The sequence below is a fragment of the Dermacentor silvarum genome, chromosome 8 (genome assembly GCF_013339745.2).
Source record: "Dermacentor silvarum isolate Dsil-2018 chromosome 8, BIME_Dsil_1.4, whole genome shotgun sequence".
NCBI lineage: Eukaryota > Metazoa > Arthropoda > Arachnida > Ixodida > Ixodidae > Dermacentor > Dermacentor silvarum.
Genome location: NC_051161.1, coordinates 17,642,053 through 17,664,022, shown reverse-complemented (window position 1 = coordinate 17,664,022; position 21,970 = coordinate 17,642,053). Strand labels below are relative to the sequence as shown.

The following is a 21,970-nucleotide window of genomic DNA, read 5'->3' as shown; positions in this document are numbered from 1 at the left end:
CAAAGAATGCTTCGCTCAATCGAATGAGCCACATGAACGTTAGCCTTGAACTTTTATTTGTGTCTTTATTGACAAAATCGGTGGGGCTTCATGCAGTTACAACATCATGACAATTACAGAAGACAGGAACAAAACCGTCAGTGACAGTGCAGGAACAGACATGCGCATTGAAAGACGTCGCACACACCGTGATTGCAGTTTTCAGTTGTTTGCTAACGTCGCTTTCTCTGTGCACGCGCGTATTTATGTGTGCGTGTTTGTCTGGCGCCCAACAGCGCTATGGCACGTAAAAAAAGGACAAGAAGGCAGTACGAGCAAAACGACTCAATGAACTGCTTCTCTTCTCGGTGGGGTGGATTTTCATCGCGATATTGTGATAAGACTGCGGTTATCCGTTTGTTTGGCCCGTAGCGTGTTCCGTCTGAATGGCGGCTCACTTGCTATCTCACAACATTTCCAACAAAGGTTAGAAACCCCGTACGTGAAAGAGAATAGCAGGCATTACATATATATTATTGTTAAATATTTGTACGTCGCTTACGGTACAAAGACGTGAGTGGGGTTGCCACCATGTATACGCGTAGTGTCGGTCAAAATGACGATATAAGTGATTCTCTATAAACAGTGCTCACAACAGATCACCCAGCATGTGGGGTGTGAGAAAAGTACACAACAGCAGAGACCACAGCGATCCGCACATCTTCGGGTGGACCCCAAGGAATCCCCGGCATTCACCCAATCTTTAGTGGAAAAGAACACATAATGGCACATTAAGTGGGCATTCTGGAGCGAGCTATAGGACCGGTCGGGATTGACAGTTGTACAACTTCGTCAGTGGGACTCAAAGTTCACCGCTTTAGCCGAAGAAGCGAAGTACAAGCTTGGCGAATAGCGCCGTAGAAAGTCGCTTTAAGTAAAAAAAGAGGCCAAGACCGGCTTGATTCCGCACAACACGGGAAACGCGGGACATGCAGGCAACTCGGACGGCGCTGTGTGTTTATCTTCTCTACCTGCAAAATCGGTGGCAAAATTTGACGGGGCACAGAATCCACCAGAAAGCTTAATATTTTATGAGCATGCGCACACAGCCGGGATTTCAGGTTTACTGTGTTCTGAGGAAGCACGCAAGGTGAAGAAAGATTCATGAAAGGGAAAATTGTCGTCCACCCGAATGTAGCACGAAGCTATACGAAGGGAACACATATAAGTTCTTGTTAAATAAAGTTTCGCAGTTGAAGAAAAATTTGTCCTGGTCCGGGGATCGAACCCGGGACCAACGCGTTTTCGTGGCGTTTTCTGATTTCCGTTTTGATGCCTGTATACTAGTGCATGCGCAACGAACATTGTGTGCTGTCTCATTAGCTGCGTTCTAACGCTGGGCTGAAAATCAGAACCTGAACCCCGTGAACTTTTGACGACGACTGTATGACCTGAATTCCCGAGCTGTATGGAAATCAGGACACTTTAATGAGCTGCAGTGTCGACCCACGAAAGAAGTATTCACTGACATCACACCTTATACGTGATTAGATCAGACGGTGCTGGTCACTTCTTCAATAGGAGCCATGGTTGAGCGGAACACCAGCGGTTCGTGGACGCATCGTGAGGCGTGCGCCTTTTTAGGCGACACCACGGCTCTGGTCGATGGAGCGCAGTCGCACAGTGGTCCAGCCGCCACACCACCGCACGACGGGCAGCGAGCACCAACGTCTACCACTAGCCTCTCGTCAGTGATGCACTGCAACAGCTCCGGCCGCTGCACAATCTCGGCCAGCTCGTCGTCGAGGCAGTCAGCGTCCGGCGCAAACACGCCGCCCAGACCGGGAGGCTGATCCAGATACTCCATCGAAGTGGACCATGACGTGCTCCTCTGATAAGACAGCAGAGACCTGCGGCTGCAGGCGCATGTCGTTTTGATCACTACGACGTCGGTATCGGCGGTGTCCGCGCGCTCGAAGCTACCCTTGTTCGGGCTCTCACTAGCACTCGGGTGCCGATGCTGAGGGCACTGGCACTCGCAGCACGGGGTATCTTGCGAGTGGTTGTGGTTCTGGTAGTGCTGGGGCATCAGCTTGTGCTGTTGAGGAGCGTGGATGCAGCGAACCGACTCTCTCCGGCCGTCCGGCAGAAAGAAGAGACTCGTGGCGCCGGCGAAAGTGCACGCTGCCGAGAAATAAAAGCCCGCCTTGGGATCCTGCCTCGACTTGTTGATGTAACCTGCGATAGCAAAGGAGGGAGAGATGAAGATGTATGAAAAGGTCAACCAGAAGTAGTTCCGGTTAGCTACCCGCGACAGAGGAAAAGGGGGTGAGGGGATCGATATATGGAGCGTAAGAGGAGAGAAAGGGAAAGTGAGAGCTGTAGAAACGAAGTTAACCGCGTACGCCATCCGGCGGCCGCAGGCAGCGAAGTCTATTATTTCCCACATGCAGTATATTATATAAATAGAGATAAAGTCTCTTGCACACGCCGCTGTGACACGCCATCTCTGTGGCTACTCTCGCTATAGTGCAAAGAGGCAAGTGATGTAAACAGTGCTTGATAGACTGAAGAATCGCTCGCTATTAGAACAAAGTTCTAGGCCAGTGCCCTCAAAGGAACTCCGCGAGGAAGGCTATGTCTGCGCAGCTGAAGTTGCTGAGGTCTACGCGACGAAGAGATTAAATGCTCTCGTATGAGTAGTAAAGTTATATAGAATTAAATAACTCGCAGAGTCATTCATTCATCAAAGCCAGCAATAAAATAATGGCGCGTAACAACGCTGTCAAATGCGAAAAACACCCGTGTACTTAGGTTTATGTGCACGTTAAAGAACCCCAGGTGGTCGAAATTATTCCGGAGTCCCCACTACGGCGTGCCTCATAATCAGATCGTGGTTCTGGCACGTAAAACCCCGTTATTTTCAACAACGCTGTCGCTGTAGAAACAAGAAAAGAAAAAAAAAAGCTAATAATGATGTGTTGCCTACGATAGACGTCGTAATAATAGAAACGAATAAGACACCTATTATGTTTTCGAACCAGTGAAAGCTCGCTTTCGAAGCTAACGCTGGAACTCAGTACTTACGTATCGAGGGTGACGCCGGTAATGTGCGAGGGCTAAGAAAGTATGATGCTTCCGAGCTAACTAGTGTTGTGTGAGCTGCAGCACACGAGACTGGTAACAAACTAAATTACTGGGAATTACAGCTCGTACCGGGAAAAGGACAGGAAATGACGACGACAAGCGCTGACGTTTTTTTTTTTTTTTCATTTTTTGCTCTTTTTTTTTTTATCCCGCAATACCGGGTTACCATAAGCATGGATGGCAGTAGTAACGTTGGTAGTGACAACCGACTACAACGCCATAGAAACATTTTTAATGCTGCGAACGCTCCACACCAGCAGAAAAATATATAGAATATGCTTCTTTACTATACAAAAACTGCGTATCCTCCCTGGTTAAAGCCTGCGCCGCAAGATGACACCACTAACCGGGTTAAACCAAGCTGAAACTCTATTTTGGGAACTGAGTTTAGGAGCGTGGAGGCACAGAAGGCAGGCGTACTGTGGTTTTGTGGGCGGAGCTCATACTGAATTCTTAGGTGTATAGCACAGAAAACAACAACAACAAAAAAAGTTAGAAGAGGCCGGACTCATGAAATGAAGCATAGGGAAAGGATGAAAAGCAAAAAGCACGAAGGATTATTCTTAGATCAATTTATAGAAAACAGGGCGCTGGGATCGGTGCTACAGGTGTGAGATTGGGAGCTCTATAGGGAGTACAACGTGGCTTAAGCGTTCACCTTTTATTGTGGGAGTTGACCGAGAATAGGCGCTGTGTGTATTGTCGGGTTGCGACGCGAGCGAGAAACACTGCGTCAAAACTAAAAAAGCTTCAGCACTTCAGAAAAAAGCTGCCCGTACTTTTATAATTTGCTTGTTTCATGGCCACACAGAATCCCTGTTTATGAAACTTTGCTTTCATGAAGTTGGTTCACTTTGTGACCGTACTTTATGAAAAGCGAAAAAATAACCCTTTCTTTGAGCAGTTGTCAAACCTAACCCAAAACATCACCAATTACATAACCTATCATCATGAGTAATGGCACATCCTCCACATCATCATGAGCCTATATATTTAGGTCCACTGCAGGACGAAGGCCTCTCCCTGCGATCTTCAATTACCCCTCTCTTGCGCTAGCTGATTCAAACTTGCGCCTGTAAATTTCTTAACTTCATCACCCCACCTAGTTTTCTGCCGTCCTCGACTGCGCTTCCCTTCTCTTGGTATCCATTCTGTAACTCTAATGGTGTACCGGTTAACCATCCTACGCATTACATGGCCTGCCCAGCTCCATTTTTTCCTCTTAATGTCAACTAGAATATCGGCTATCCCGGTTTGTTCTCTGATCCACACCGCTCTCTTCCTGTCTCCTAACGTTAGGTCTCACATTTTTTCGTTCCATCGCTCTTTGTGCGATCCTTCACAAGTTCTCGAGCTTCTTTCCTCCACGTAATTAAACTAATTACGGTGGTCAAATATTACGATACACTTTGTCATCGCTTCTATACTCACTGAGTCCTGAAAATTTAGAAGTGATTGCTTTATTTATTGTGCTATTTCTACCATATAAGTATTGCCTGTCGACACGTATTGTCGTTATGTCTACTGCGCATATACTGCGCAGTTCTTTCGGCACTCTACTTTCTACTGTATATTGCATTGTATATTGTCTTTATTTGTACTGTTACAATCTTTTTTTTTCACTTAGACGTCATCACAGTTTGGTCGAGAAGTGTCAGTTCCAGGCATAAAAACTTGGGAGACGCTTAAGCTTCGCCTTTAAGAATAGAACGCGATAGCATTTGAAGGCCCCTGACTGATTCTCACGCTTCCCGGCAATTACAGATTATGCAACCGTAATATTTACCGGGAAACGCTTGCAGCGAACGCATGTACGAAGGCGAGCTTTCTGGTTCTTTTTTTCCCGCACGGCCGGCGCTGCCGCTGCCGCGGATGTGCGGAGGCGAGCGCCATCTGGTGGTGCTGCAAGGAACTAAGCGGCGCATGTCGTGATTGGTAGATCATTTTCGCTCATGGTCAACGCCGCATTTTCTGCGAACGGGGCTTTAGAATTGTATATTAGGCGCAGAGTGGGCTCATACCGGTAACGGGCACTCCTACTAAAACCGGCAGGCACTGCGCCCACTGGACGAAACCCCAGGCGCGGCCAAAGTGCCTGGCCCTCAGCCGCTCGAAGACGAGCATGCGCAGCGCGTAGGCCACTCCGCCGGCGCTGGCACCGTACACGGCCGCGAACAGCGCGTAGCCGGCGAAACCGTTCAGCGCTCCGAGTGCCAGCATGGCCAGGCCGGCGCCCAGCAGGGACAGCTGGCACAGGCAACGACGGCTGAGCGCGCACTCCGTCGGACGCCGCAACAGCAGCAGTCCAGCGACGCCAGTTCCACCCGCAGTTGCGAAACCGAGAAGAGCCTGCAACGCCCACGCTCCTTGGACGCCCTCGGCTACGCTCAGCGGAACCTGCAATGACGGGAAAAAGAAAAAAGGACACCAAGAAATCAGGCGACAGATGACGGCGGTGCTCACGGCAAAGCAGCAAACATGTGCAGCGAAAGCAAAATAAAATTTCAATTAGGAATTCCAAACGGCATAAGTTTCGTTGACGGATGTCGAATAAACGTTGTTTGAGTTCCCCTAAAAAGAGTGATTTAGCACACGAGGCTGTTCGTATTTCTCACACTACTTAAGTAACCCACATCGAGAACGAACTTCTGGCTTCCATATCCTGTTTTGGATTTCCTTGTTGACTGATGATTCGGTAATGATTGGGCTAGCTGTCTCCCCATCAATACTTTGTATGCGGCCACTCAAATATAGCTATCCGAACGAGCAAACGTCCTCGGATTATGGGACTGAACAAATAAACGAAATGGCGTTAAAGCCAAAGGATACGCCATTACCCTAAAGGTGCCCATGGATAACTTCTGGCGCCACCACCACATTGATCACAGTAATTTCAGGGAGAGTGGCGAAGTCGCGAGATTATTGAAGTTTCTGTCTTTATTCCAGACATGCATACACAGATACGTCGCTGAGAAGAGGGGAAAAAGATAAGTCGCTGAGTCGAGGCTTGACGGCGCTCGTTTCCCCCATGTATACACATCGGTACAGCGGTACGCGCAAAAACATAGGCTAAAGCACAGGCCAAGGCTATTTACAAGGAAGACTCAAAACAAAGAACACGTGGTGTAGCATAAAATGAACCATACAACAAGTACAATAACATCTCATTGCAGACATTTAACACAAATTAGAGAGAAATAGTGGCGGGTAATGCACAAAAAATTACGAAAGATGTTTCGAAGGTAATTATAAGAAATTTCACGGATCGATCTGTAAAATAAGACAAATTCGTTTAGTAAAGAAGGTAAAGTGTATTTTACAGTTTGAAAACCGTAGTTCGTACGTCGGTGAGACACAGACCAGTATTCATGGTGTCGTGTAGGGTTATAGTGAATGTTGGTGTGAAGGTACTCGAGTAACTTCGTATAAGAATAATATGGGGGGGGGGGGGGGTTCAATCTGTGATTTGTGTAGCTGTAATAGACGGTAATGGTTTATGTTGGATAAGCGCATGATGCGATAGGTGGTAGACAGTGGTTCAGAATATCTTCTGTAAGGCACGGCAGCAATTGCTTCATGCGCATTCTTCTGCATAACTGAAGGCTTCATGATGTTTGTCGATATTGTACTCACCCACGCCAAAATGAAGTATTTGAATTGCGATTAAAATAGTGCGTGGTACAACGTCAGCTTTGCTTTTACATGCAATATGTGCCGAAACTTTCTCATGATTCCCACTATACGGGCAAGTTTACCTTGTACCGCTCATGTGGGATGCGGCGCCATGAATGTCGTCTTATTTCCATCGGAGCTTCTTAAATAATAGCCTCTATTTGAAACAACGATACAGATCCCATACCACGTGGGAATAAACTTTATGCGAAGCATCGTTTAACGATACGACGCGTTGTTCTTGCGTTACTGTCAATTCACGTACTTGGTTTTGACTGTTAAGTTGCTTGTCGACGCCAAACTTCAAAGCATCGTTGCCTTTTATTATTATTATTTATTTTTTGCGGCTGTCGCACGGCTGCACCTCGCAGTCCAGCACATGCATGACAGCGAGACGCTCAACTGTGCATGAACTTCGTCGCAAACGTGTGTCGCTTATGATCATGTGGGTGAGAGTTACACAACACGCCATGCCGGTCGCGTCCTTTATTTTTATTTTTGCGGCCATCCTGCATGTCAGCACATGCCAGCTTAGCACCACGGCAGTCGTTTTAGGTTATGTGCAGCACAATGCATGTACACTGCAGCATGACAGCGATAGAGTGATTGTCACGCCGTGCCACTGTGCCACGTCGTGCATATAACTTGTCACTTGCAGCGTCACGACGCGCGCAAAGCGTCCTGTAGCGCTTTCGCTCCAACTATGCGCAAGGCGGCGGCGAACGGCAGATGACGGCGGCATGGGCGACAGTGCGAAGCTCTAGGTACAGCGTACCCTAGATGGCGGCTTTGTTTTCCCTGTTGAAGCGGAGAACTGGAAAATGGCGTTTCGAGGAACAACGCAATGAAAACATCAGTCTCCTGTGGATACCTCCTCGCGTCCTTTCTGCCGCCGCCCTGGGCCGGTCTCAAAGGTGGTGCAATGTGATTACATGTTTGCATGCACCTTCTTAGCATCTCAGCGCTAGCTGCCACGAGAGAAGGATGGGGGAAACAGGCGCGCTCTCATTTGCATGAGTAAATTGCAGATATATGCGACGCGAGACACGCGGAAATAGTCTCAAAGCACTAGCGTTCATGCTTGATGGGAGCACCTACAGAGATCTTGTTCATTCATGCTAAAAACAAAAAACAAAAAATCTGGTCTTTTACGTATTCTTTCACGCTGCGTTTTGAATACGGTAACTGTATGCGTGAATGCATTGTATGTGGAAAAACTATGTTTGAAATAATTGTCTTAGTCATCTTGTGCGAGAATTATTGTTTTCAGTACTTTTAAGTATTAGAGTGCGTTTACATTTTGTACGTGAATATTGCTTTATATTTGTAAATTTCCGCGAAACTAACTGCTGTCTTTATATACATTGCTCGTTTATAGAAAATTGTATAGTCTGTATCTATACATATAAAGAAATAACATCGGATTTCATTGCGCGTATGCGCGCTTTCCCCGCTTGAAATGGTGACTGGAGCAGGAGCCCTTGTCAGGCTATATGCCTTTAGCTCTTGCTTCACTTGCTATTTCACCCTCTTAACGTGCGCCCAAATCTAAGCACACGAGCGTTGTTGCATTTCGCCCGCATCGAAATGCAGCCGCCGCGACCGAAAACGCAACCTCGACCTCAGCAGCGCAACGCCATACCAATAAGCTATACCACGGCGGGTCTCTCGTGCTGTGCTTGCATCTGCGGTGTAATGTGTACAGCACCGGGATGTAGTACTGAGGAAACCTGGCTCAAATCCCACAATTCGACACGTTTTTTTTATTTTTATTTTATTTTATTTTTTTAAGCGCAGATCTTAGGCGCCCGTTTCTTCGGCGGGCGTCGGCATCGTCACTCGCAACCGAGCGAACACGGCGCGCAGTGAGGGATGAAAGACGCGAGGAGGAAAGCGGAGGAAGAGGGTGCAGCGAAACCATGAGGCGGAAAGCGGAGGAGGAGGAGGGTATGGCGAAAGCGTGGGAAGCAGCGACGATGGCGACGAGTAGCTACGGGATGGCGCCGGCGCACATCGTTTGGGAGGTATGTTGCGGCGGCTGCTGCGAATCGCGCCCACGCGTCACCCACGCGCTCGCTCTCGCGATCTCCAAATTAGCCAGGCATGTCGCGCCACACTTCGCTCCGCTTGCAACGTGCTGCACGAGACAGGCTGTCCGTGCCAGCCAAGATATCGCGAAACGAAAACGCGTATAGAGCTGCTCGCTCAGATTTCTCATTTGGGAGTATCGTAATCGTCGGTGAACTTTATTTTTATAGTTGTGCGATTGCGGTTACCAAGCAGGATGGCCTACTTATGAAGAAAACTTATAAATTATTCGCACTAGAAAGGCGCTTTCCCATAGACACTGCGCCTGTTTCCAGCTCGCGGTCGCTAGAGGCGCTGTTTGTAAGCATATACATATAAAATAGAATTTGTGACGTAAACATACAGGTGCCGTCGCATGCGGGATAAATGGCTCGCAATTCAAATGCAGCTGCATGGTGAGGCTGTTCGTGTGTACGCCTTGACCTAAACTCATCTACAAGATCTATAAAGGAGCCGAGATCTAGAGAATGATACAGGATCATCAGAGGCATACCCTATTTATTTATTTATTTATTTATTTATTTAGTTATTTATTTATTTATTTATTTATTTATTTATTTATTTATTTATTTATTTATTTATTTATTTATTTATCTACGTACCTGCAGCACCCATTATAGGGTATTATTGTAGGAGGAAAACAGCAATATAGCCTATTCTTGTGGACATATAAAACAATGCATACGAAGACAAACTATCACTATTCCGCTTAGCGACAATTCGAAAAGACAACTAAAGAAATCTACAAACTCATTTCCAGATCATCTATTATACAAGGACGTATTTTACGTCCTCGTTATTATGCATATTTTACGTGGTATAGCAGATATAGGCAGTGATATATTACGGTATCTTAACATGCAAGTATAGCTCACACCGGCTAGGTGATTTTTTGTTGGCACCCCGGATAAAAGGGGCCATTAACATATGCCATTAACGTCATCATCAGCGGCATCACCACTATTTAATTCCCTTTTACGACCTACACTAACTGCCTTACTGGTCATACAAACTTACTGAGAACAACGTTCTTACCACATGTTTCATCAGACCTATAAAAGGTCGGGTACAACTTTTAAGAAGGCAGGAGAGGCCCCGCCCAGATGACCGAAGCGCGGCAGCCGATTGCCTCCACGACTAAAGTAGCAATCCCGCTGACGCGACTCGGCCCATTTCGAAGCGCGGGCTGCCATGTTCTCCGTCGGCGGGAGCTCATGACGTCACTCTAGAGTGAGCGCCCATTGGTGGAGGCTCGTGTACATCCGCCTTTGAGGGGCAAACACCGCTGCCTTCTGAAGTTGTACCCGACTATATGCACAGAAGGCATTGGATAGCTAGTTGGTCGGTGATTATCATTCTAAAGGCAACGCACTTGTTGAGACATGGACGTACAGCGCTCGTGTTTGTGTGATTTAGTGTTCGTCCATCGCCGGGGTAACGTAAAGCTATTCCAATCTGTTCTTTTATTTTTTCCAAATAGGTGAAATAGCTGAAAATTGCTAAAATCCCGCCTATGTGAGCACGGCCGCCGCCCACATAGGCGGAGACCGAGCCATTTTGACATATCGCGGAGGTATAATGGGGGGTAAATTTGGAAGAAAAAATATATTGGGATAGTTTTACATTACCCTGGCCCATGTATCGGTAACTACGCTGGCTTTATAATGATAATGACATATGTAGTTCCCGAGCGTGCGACTACAAACACTTTAATTGGTATCCACATGGAGCGCATTTCAATCGGACCGACGGCGCGGTCATGTAGTGCTCAGCAGTGCGAAATGGGCGCATCGACGCAAACGCGAAGCGACGCATAAAATGCGTCAGAAACACTTCCTGCGTGAATGCCGCCTAAACGTTCATCTAGGCTGTCTAAAGAAACGGTGTGCGTGCGTACGGTGTGCATACGTACGAGACAGAAGAAGGGCGTGTACAGTCCAGCTGCGGCAAGAGCGGCGGTCACCATGACGACCCTGAGCGTTCGGGTGCGAAGCACGGAGAAGTCAAAGAAGGGCGGCTTCTGCGCGCACGGCTGCTTCTCCTTGATCTTGCGCCGCTGGTTCTTCAAGTGCACGATGGCGCGCCGGTGCGGGTGGTACAGCGACGCCGACCGGTAGAAGGCGCCCAGCACGAAGTTCAGAGACATCAGGCCCGTCGCTGCCTGCAGACCGTGGCGCCAACCCAGGGATCTGCGTTGGACACCAATGAATGAATGAATGAATGAATGAATGAATGAATGAATGAATGAATGAATGAATGAATTAACTAACTAACTAACTATTTGAATAGTGGATGGCATTATTTCCTGACTAGCGATTAATGTCGTGCCATTAAGTGGTCCTTCATTGTAAAGACGAGGGTCGTTAGCTTCTTTTTTTATTTTTTCCAGCTGGATACCACAAAAGGATACTTGAGACAAGATTACGTTTAGCTGTATTAGTAAATTGCGCTTCTACAATGCCCGGAAAGTTACCCATACCGTAAGACGAGGCTTGGTAAGCGAGAAATGACGCAGCAGCGAGGGACCTGTGGTGACGCCACCTTGAAGTTCCCGCGCCAACTCACCGTGACGTCATGAATTTTCGGCGGCTGCTGTTCGGCTGTAGTTAATTATTTGGATTACAAGACGGACTACATTGTCAGACAAACACAGTTAATATTGCAGCAACCAGTGCATTTCACTTTATTCCTGGTGTAAATTTTCGGCAGCAACACGATTACGCCACTGCCGAAAATTTACAAGAGCAGCGAAGCAGCTAGGACGAAGTTAGCAAATTTGCAGGCGCAAGTTGGAATCAGCTAGCGCAAGACAGGGTAATTGGAGATCACAGGAAGAGGCCTTTGTCCTGCAGTGAACATCAATATAGGATGATGATGATGATGATGATGATGATGATGATGAAGTGATGATGATCATCATCACCTTGGTTGCTGCATTATTAGCTCTGTGTTTGACTGAGCTCTGCGCCACCGGCTGGCTGCACCATGCAGGCCGCTCACGTTTACGCCTCCACCCCTCCTAGTCCGCCTGCGTTTACCGGAATACCGGACAAACTAAAACTCTCTAATAAAAAAAGAAAAAAAAGTTTGGCCTTCATTTTGTCTTCTAGTTAAGAAACTCTTACCGCGAAATTAAACAAAATAGAGTTTTTAAGGAATATTTATCAGTGTAAGCTGATTTAGTGTTTCACTTTCGCGTTCCTTTCACGAGGCATGGGCTCGTATACGGTGCGCCGCCATCCCTCCTAGGCTGGAGCCGTGCTTCCTCTCGGTTTGCAAATGTAGCGCATCTGCCTTTGTCGCAGTCACCTTCTCTCTCTTTCTCTCTCACCTCTCGTCACGCACTGCGACAACAACGTTCCGCAGGACGTGCACACCACATGCGGACCCGTGGATATAGATGGGCAGATAGAGTGAGCGGCGGGCTCGTTCGGTTCGCGCCATCGTTCGCGGAATTAATTCCAGGGTGGGGGGTCGTCTCACCTTATGCACGCACAAGGGTGGTGCCATCAAGATAGAAAATGCGCTGAAAAAAAAAGTTTAATAGATTGACAGTCGAAGAGGCAGTTCTTGTGTGAAAGACTTTACCTTTTGAAGAAAGAGAGAGAGAGGTGGATAGCATAGATTCATACTCTGCACCTGTCCGCGCTTAAGCACTGTCGCCGTCTAAGCTGCGTTCCCAGGGTATATCCTTTGAGGAAATATCTATCTTGGAAGGGAAAGGCTTCCTGTTAGCCCGCAAAAGTCGAGGCAAAGCAAAAGGGCTCGTTAGCATACACACTGTCAGCCGCCCTTAAAGGCACACTAAAAAAAAAAAAAAAAAAAAAAAAAAAAAAAAAAAAAACTGACCCCACCAGAGACATCCCTTGTTCGGCCATTTCTTACCAAACGTTATATATGTTTTGTTTACTACTCTTTATCCTTATGAATTTCCAAGCACCCATAGTTACCTAAACACAGCAAGGCAATTAGTATCTGCGTACATGCGCAGATACTAATTGCGCATGGTTGCATTTTTATAACAGAATATTTTGCTGGAGACAACCTATATCCAAACTGAAAAAAAAAAAAACTAACTAAACTCAAAACAAAAAGAAAAGCTGTTTGAAAAGTCCGAAGGACGAAGTTTAGGCAAATAGGCAATTACATGCACCGCCCAGCGTTCCAATGCTGGCTGACCTGCCATATACTCGACACGCCAAACTATCACCAGGGTTGCCACTAGTAATAGGGTTGATGGCTGAGCCAGTTGGTACGGGTGCATTAATACAAATTGTGCGACAAGGCGGGGCACACTGTAAGAAAATAAAAGGGCGAGTTGTAAGTCTGCGCTGTAGTCTGTTCCCTATCTTTACTTCTGTCCCACGACTTGTCGCGCAGTTTGGATCAACGCATCCGTGTAGTAAATGTAGCAAAACATTGTGGAAGACGCCAAGCCAAGGACAGGAGCGCTGCTCACCCGAGCGCCGAATGGAGGAAAGCCGCCATGGCCGCCGTGCCTATTCCGGAACCAGCACAGGCGACCACCTCGGCGCAGTGGCGGCGTCGCTTGAAGTACTGGCCGAGCACCAGGCTGCCGGCGTCCCGCGCCATGCCCAGGCCCAGGCCCAGCACCAGACCCTGACTCAGGAGGCCCTGGTGCAGCTGGGACGCGAACGACGAGAACAGGCAGCCCAGCGCCGCGACCAGGCCCCCGACTATGGCCGTGAGGCGAACGCTCTTCCGCCGACACCAGGCCACCACCACGGGGGACACGAACAGCGACGAGGCCAGGGAAGCGGAGCCTAGCCAGGCTGAGGAGCAGAAAAACAAAGAAAGAAAGAAAGAACAGAAAAAGAAAGGTTGTAGACTCAGACCCCTGTGGCGACCTAAATGGGCCCTAAAGAGGAATAGTAATGTGATTAGTAAAGTGCATTTCTGAAATAACGAAACAGCTGTCTTTGCCGCTACAATGAAACTCCATAAGCCAGCATAAGCAGGATATTTGGCGTAGCTTCATTGGTGCAACAGCGCGACTGGACACGGACGGAGTAAAAAACGGGGTGTAGTGTTCCCTCCTTTTTACTCTGTCCGTGTCCGGTCGCGCTGTTAAACCATCAAGTCAGAATAGGTGCAAAAATAGTAAAAGCTCTAGGCTCAGCAGCATTGAGTCAACGACTGCGATAAGTAGCTCCATTGCAAGGTATACATCTGCACGTGACCTATAGCAGCCCCAATCAGAGAACAGAGGGAATGTTTGCGTAAGCAACGCTCAAGTTTGGCCTACACTTGAATCGCACTGTGCAGTTTTGTCACACAATGCCCCTGCAAGCGGGCAAATTGATCCTAAGCTTTAGCTTCGTTTACGAGGCGTCTCGAAATTTAAGTTTATTTCACAAAATTGATCAAAATAATAAAACCGTGCGCACACACCGTGTGCATGGTCACATAGCCAACGGCTAGTTGTGGGGCCATTTCCAAAATTGTAATTGGCACCATAAAATTGTAATTGGTAACATCACTCTCGAAGAGCGTGATGTTACCAGGAGCTGGTTACGTTACGTGACGTTACAGCTATGATGTTATAGGGAACCGTGATGTTACATGGTATCCCGATTACCTACCTCCTTAGAATAGTGCAAGGGAAACAAACCATTGGGAGATGACTGCCCGTGTCAAGCGATAGCTTTGTGGTGCAAGACTGCTGAGATATCCAGTTGTGTGTGATGTCAACGTGTGTTTACGAAAACGATGAGGTGACGGTAGCGACGTTGGAATTGACGACGACGGCGTGACGACCGTGATGTGACAATGGCAGCGTGACGTAAACGGCACGATGACCACAAAATGACCAGAGCGTGACGACGACGACTGCTCGGCGACGATGGTGTGAAGATGGCAGTTTGACGAAGACGGCATGACGGCAACGGATGATGCAAGGAGTTGTGATTTTATAAGCAGCCGTAACTGACGCTTAGCATAGCTGCTAAGCAGTCATAAACGCTGGCGGCAATAGCTCAGTACATGCTTTTTAGGAAAATTGCTGTACGGGCTGTGTCTTCAGCTGGCACGACAACTTCGCCTGGCGTCATGGTGGAAACGCCTACGATGGTGGTGCTGATGGTGTTCTTATAGCTACAGGAGGGTTTGGCCTGTCGATTGGAGCTGAAAATTGCTCCAGATGAACGTCCATTGCAATGCGAGTGAAGGACGTCGCTAGTAATTCAGAAAACCAGTATCTCTAAGGAAGACGAGATATGATTTACCACAGTGCTATGTGACGAGACTCGGAGTAAGTTATATACAACGCGGCGCAGTGGGAGACCGCGCTGCTCAGCTCAGACAGTGACCACCAACTGAAAGTCATCAGGCAAGCCGAAGATGCCGCTAGGACCCAAGGGCTCCTGGCCGCCATCTAAGGGAGGGGAGATAAACTCCTCTTACACTTCCCGTTTTCAATAAAAGTTGTTTCTCTCTCTCTCTCTCTCTCGGAGTAAGTTCCCGATGTTCATGACCATCGGAAAACCTGGCGAATGGTAAACGCGTGAAACCATCATTTGAGAAGCCAGGTCACTCCCGAGGCTTGTAGCTCCGTTTTCGCCCCTCAAATGCACGTGAAACGCATGAATGCTCTGGTTAGAGGGCCGACGAACTGATATGAAATGTGTTGCATTTAAAAGAAAAAATCAGGTTTTATTGACTGCGGCAGCAAATATTTAAAAATTATCGTTCGATGTTGTTAAAATTTAAATAATCAAAATTTGTGAAAGAAGGAAAGAAACCTGAAGCACTGAGCTTACAACTTCGCAAGCACGGGGCAAATAGAAATAGCGCAATGATGTAACATATAATATGTTTATTAGGGCGTCTGAAGGGTTGTACGAGTATATTGTTCGTTGCAAACATTTACAGTTGAAGACAAATAATTAGTTTTCTTATTTGCGTTTGGCACAAGCCACTCCGCTACAAGTGTTTCGTATAAATAAAGCAATGTAGATACAGATATATTTCTTAAGGAGTCATAGTAGATGTGCTTTACGGGATTGTTATATCCAGTCTCATTGCCCGGTAAAAGAATGGTATATGGACTTGATGCTTGAATTTTACGCGTTTCGAATTTTCCGCAATTTCCGAAAAAAAAAAAAAAACGACAGCCTGAGTTATAAGAGCGCGTCAAGACTAAACTCAACTTTTTTTCTTAAGTGCTACCGTGTTATTTTTCGTATTCCGCATTAGTTGCTTATCGTAGTAGTCACTGTGCGCTGGCTAAGATTGTTGGCATTCGCATTCATGCTAAAGCACAATAGATATGTACACAACAAGAAAAAGAAGAAGAAGAAGAAGAAGAAACCATGTCCCCTGCACGCTTTTCCCTCCCCTTATATGCGTTCACTCAGATGTTCAGAATAAAAGAAAAAGGAAATAAGGGTACATGTCGCAAGCCCACGTATTGTACTGCTGTATCACAATGACGCCATCAGACACCCCAAATATGTCATAAAAAACGCACATATAAAAAAAAAGCCTACAAATCGCATTCATTTCTCCAGTTAGCTTTATTATTCTGTTGCTACTCAACGTATGCTTTCATTCGCTAACAGAACGAAAAACTTGCGGATCATTTGCGAGGGCGGAACTAATTCGTATTTGTGCTGACGTCGTTCCTTTCTTCGAGCGCAAGAGTAAAACAGGAAAAAAGAACTCGTCAGAATAATTTTCTTGTTATTACCTTTGCTTAAACGGGCTGAAGCAAGAATAAACCACATTTTGTTACTAAAACTACTTTCTTTTTTCGTACGTCGTTACATTTGGAGAATGACGAAAGAGGTCGTTGAACTCTTCCCTTTTAAAATGAACGTTCAAGTATTGCGCGCTTTCCGAAGAGATGCATGCGAGCGAACAGCTGAATCTTGAATGAAGCGCATGGAAGCGTGTTGGAAGCACTCAATGCGTTTTGTGGATGCAAATACGAGACAGTGACCGTCGCGAATTAATAAGCGTTAATTAGCCACAGAGCAGACAGTCTTCGTATTTTGCATGGAGGAAAGAAACAAAATAGGAGGAGTCCTGACGTCACGTTTTTGAAGCAGAGAGTGCAGTCATGCTGTTGTGTCATCATCCCCCTTTGCGTCTACAATCAGCTTGCCGGAGCAGATGGTGCGAGCTTTGAACTTGCATTGCTACGAAACATCTGTAACAGTTATAGCCAAGCAGACGCGCCACTGCGTTCTTCCGTGGCAGGTCGAAGAAGACGCCCTGACTACGTGAGTGCGTCTGTTGCTGGAAGACACTCACACACAGACTGGTGTGTGTGTGTGGGGGGGGGGGGGGGGGGGGGGGGTGAAGGTGTGTGTGTGTGTGTGTGTGTGAAGGTTCATTGAGGGGCTTTAGGTGCGACAGCTTGCGAGAATTTATGCATACTCTAGGATTTATACAAAGAGGCAAGCAAAGCAGTCACAATCTCTCAGGCAGTCCTGTTGTCATCAAACAAGCGCAGACGGTTTTTAACACGAAAGTGTTTTATGCCGGGGTCCACCAAGACTTCACTGACGTATTTCCGTCACGGAAATACGTCAGTGAAGTCTTGGTGGACCCCGTGACGTATTTCCGTCACGGAAATACGTCAGCTTACAATGTACACGAACATAATACAAAGAAAGAAACCAGAAGAAAAAGTTCCACAAACATGCAAAATTTGGAAATCGAACCCATGACCTCTCGGTCCGCGACGATAGATCGCCGAGCGTTTAACCCATTGCGCCACAAACGCATTTGCAGAGAGCTACACAGACGCGCCTTATATATCTAACACTCCTCCGTGTACCCGCGCTCTTGCTCGGGGCGGTGCCGCCGCCTACGAGCAGAAAAGAGAAGTACTGCATTATGACACTAACGCGCACCGACAGTGAACGCTTCGGTGGTCTCAGCACTACGACGCCTCGATGCCAGCATTCGAAGGGACGCTGGCATCAAGAAGCACTACCAACGCCACCTAGGTGGCGTTCACCGTACTCAGCACAGCGGAGCGTGGCCTCCGCAATTAGCTCTGAAAATGTTTCTGAAGTTGATCGCGGAGGCTGCAATTACGACGCGCTGTACGCGCTGATTTGACTCGGTGACGATTCAGTTACGTGCTTTGTCTTGCGCGTTGTATTAGCGTGTCAGTTACGTGCTTCGTCTTTCGCGTTGTGCTAGCGTGTGCAGCGTAGTGCAGCTTCCATATGCACGACGGTTGCTCATGGTCATCGACGTTGGTAGTCGTGATGGAGGAGACGTGCCACCAGGCGTCAGCGTGGGTGCATCAACGCCTAAGGGCGCTTTAGCCACAAAACACCAATATACATTATATATCAATGTGCAATAAACATTACACTACTTCTGTGAAGACACGTTTCACTTTCGTGTTCTATACCGATTCCTATATAAGAGGGATCAACCACATTTTTGCATATACGCGGTGTGGAAGTGTGGAAGCAGAAAATTCAAATAGGGAGCTGAGAGGAACTGAACGTTAGATGTCTAACTAGGCCCATTTAACGCACATTCGAAGCGGAAGTTTTGCGAACAATTAAATGCGGCAACGATTAAGAGTTCCTGCCTGCGTGTGCCTTCGATAGATATCCTGATGTTGGTGGTTGCAAACAATTGATGACTCTCTCCTGACTAACGGCATGCAGCGACTTGTCGTTAAATGCTTGGTTATAGCCAGTGACATACAACGCAGAGGTCTTAACTATCCCAACAAAGACGGCGGTGATTGAGAGTGGTGCCTTCGAGAGATCGCCTGATGTTGGCAGCCGTGCTGTTTATCTCCAGAGTGATTAACTTCTCAGTTACACGTCAGTCGGCTCCTATCACGCGCTCTGCATCTCACCGAGAAACGCTGGCCCGTCTTCATAAATTCTCGAGTCCCTTCCGCAGCACACGTTGTTTGGTATAAACCCGCAAACAGAACGCGAGCTAAACGCTTTCGCTCGTTACTAAAAGCGACCCGCCCAACTCATGAAGCCATAAAGAGAGCAAGGAGTGTTGAAAACGAGACCAGGGATGTTTGCAGTCCATCTCAACGATTCGGTGCAGTGTAGTGAAAGCTACGAATCGCGTTAGCCAATCAGAAGAGAGAATCAGAATAACGTCCCTCCCCCATTGTCCACCTCAGATCACGCTTCGACGAACGTTGGCTGAAGGGAAGCTTCACGGAAGGATTAGTGGCGTGGAATGGGCGAGGCTTTCTCAAGCGTGATTTTGTGTTTACGCGTGTATTTGACGGTGTATCATGTTTTCAGTGTGGTATTGGGGAAAAAGCGCGTGAAAGCACTTTATAAAGCGAAGCTTTCTCTGCGAACTACTCCTAGATTTGACAGTGTCGTCGTCACGGTAGTCGTTGTTGTTCCCGCGAGTAGAAGCTGGTTCCACCTATCGCGGAGAATACAAGAGGAGCGTTTCTTTCATTTCTTTTTATTCTTTGGTTTAAAGTGACTATATCTGATGGGTCCGTGAAATGTCGGTGAACACTGTAAGACGGTTTCCTACAGTCTGAAGGAAGGAGGAATGTGACTAGAAGGAATGCGACATACATTATCCGTTTGTCGTTTCATTATTAATTTTTCATTTCAATTGACTGCTCCGCGTTTGACTGCGAACTGCTAAATAACTGAAATGTATCATTCTAGCAATCAACACCCTTCATTAATTTAACATATTATAGTTGTGGAGAAACCAGCGACATATTGTGCTTGCAGTCACCGTTTCCAACCCGTACTAAATAAATAAATAAATAAATAAATAAATAAATAAATAAATAAATAAATAAATAAATAAATAAATAAATAAATAAATAAATAAAATCAACCTCCCCTTCTCTCTAACACGTGGCCGGCTCTGATAGGCTTAAGCGAGCACTACAGCCTTTGCGGCACTGCACAGAATTGCTGAGACGGATCCGAGCCAGCGCCACCTATACACTGAGCCCACACACGACCCGCGCCGCAAGTTCGTCGGCTACAATGCGGCGCTCGCGCGAGATGCTTTCAGCTGCCGCCGCCGACGTTGCATTCTGAGGGACAAATTCTCGGTGGTCGGATTGTGTGCGCGCTATATTCGGACTGAAGTACAATCGGAGCGCGCTTCATGAAAGAACGTTGCCTGTGACGTCATGCCTACGTGGCGTGCCTCGTCCTTTTCTCTCTCGACTCGTTTGGGCTTTCGCTGGTCTGGCGCTTCTTCATCTGACAAATGCCCGCTTTGAAAACGTAGCCGCGATGTACGAGGCTTCGTACCTTTGCACATACAAGCGCCGCCGAAACCGCTTTCTCCTGCCTTACGGCGTACGTCGGCTTTCTCATTTTAGCTTGGAAAAAAGCCCGCTCGTGAGTAACAACGTAATTATAAAAGAAAGATTGAAGAGAGCAGATGGCACTGTTACTTGATTCCAAAGAAATTTAGGCTTGGCTCTAAGCTGCTCTGTCTTCTCAGTCGACTATATATATATATATATATATATATATATATATATATATGACCATGTGTATATGGCCAAATAAGGGCCGCACCACGCCTTTGGCTTACAGTACTTTAGGCATCAGGTGACCTCTATTGCGGCGTAGCCATATATGTTTTTCGGAGGGGCACGCACTTAACCGGGGGCGCTGAGGGTGAGGGGGGGTGCCGGGCAGGCTGCATACTAACACAAAAAATTCACGGGGGGGGGGGGGGGGGGGGAGAGGGGTGTGCCTCCCTCTGGGTACGCAAGGTGTTACCTGATGAATTGAAGATGCCCGTAAGCACGATGGAGGTTCTTTCGTCTAATAAATTACCAATTAGTATTTACATCTTTTCTTCCCTATTCTTTTTTTCTCGAAATGCAAGTCTAGAACGTCGCAATGGAACTTCCTTTCCTTTTCGGTGGAAACAACTGCAGTGCTGCTCAGTGACCCTATCGAGCTGATCCAAGTCTATCGATTGTGGAAAAGTGCGATTGTTACGTTTCTGGATGTCGGAAGACTTAAAGGTAAACCTTAATGAACGTCATGAGTCAAGGCCGGAGACGCGTCGTCGCAGCTGCATCTCGTTTTTCGTATGAGAGCGTGCTGAAGGTGTCCCAGGGAAATTAATGCGAACGAGTGCTATGAGCACACCGATATTAAGGTACTCAACTAAAAAAAAAAAAAAAAAAAAAAAAAAAAAAGGGGGGGGGGGGATTCTCATAAAGCTACTAGGCACCCTTGCTTACGGCTCAGAATAACTCAGTAGAAAGATTGTCACATCCACGTTTCCGGCACCTGTGCGGCCATTTAGACGATCTGCGCTTGCCATCAATGCGATGTTGTCGGTGCAATGTTCTTCTCTAAGGTGCAGGATTCTGTTTTTGGTGGTCTTACATTTTTACGTAAACTAGTGCGCAAAGGAAAACAAAATGAGCGTCGTTTCAGCGCCAGCAGTTCCTTCTTAGCATGGGTCATTGACTCTTCTTTTTAATCTTTCGATGCGGTGTACGTGTTGTAACATCACACGCAAAACAAAAAAGTAAAATAAAAAAGCGAGGCAATCTTGCGTTCATTATTTGCCGTATCTCTCTTTGGCGTGATTATCGCCCGCCGTTTATTATTATTTTTTTCCCCCGCAGTTGAAGAATTCACGCGCACTTTGCTTCGAGAGCACTTGCTCGTAAGTTTGTTTACACACGAAAGAGAGAGAGGGAAAGAAAGACAGGAAGAGAGAGAGAGAGAGGGCGAAGCCAAACCACTGGTGAGCGTAACGCGGTTAGGCAAATGTTTTGACCACGGCAGATAATAAAGAGCGCACGCCGCGTAATTTATGAAGCGTCTGGCCGGGCGACACTCTCGCCCCTTTTCCGGCGGAGCACTCGCTGGACGACCTGCTCGCTACATGAAATAAAAACGAAATGCAAAAAAAACAAAGTGTCTACAAGAAGAACAGGACTCCTCCTCCCCTCCCACGGAAGAAAAGAAAAAAAGAAATAAGACGGAAACCAACCGAATGACACGGCGAGCTCCTTGAGAGAAGTAATGGAGCGGCTATTTTCTCGGCCTGCTTTCAGCGGCGTCACGGGTAATCGATGCCGGCGGCACGTATAGGGTCCTTT

At 47.1% G+C, this 21,970-nt stretch overlaps 1 protein-coding gene across 1 annotated transcript in view; it reads right to left on the bottom strand.

Moving 5' to 3' along the window:
• Positions 1–21,970, bottom strand: part of LOC119460707 (monocarboxylate transporter 11-like) — a 59,895-nt gene continuing 37,925 nt past the window's right edge. The window contains exons 3-6 of the mRNA XM_037721768.2: positions 13,346–13,679; positions 10,799–11,075; positions 5,148–5,523; positions 1–2,217 (exon numbers count right to left, since the gene is read on the bottom strand). Coding sequence (XP_037577696.1) covers positions 1,532–2,217; positions 5,148–5,523; positions 10,799–11,075; positions 13,346–13,679 — 1,673 coding nt within the window. The 3' untranslated portion in view covers positions 1–1,531. The remainder of the gene's footprint in view (positions 2,218–5,147; positions 5,524–10,798; positions 11,076–13,345; positions 13,680–21,970) is intronic.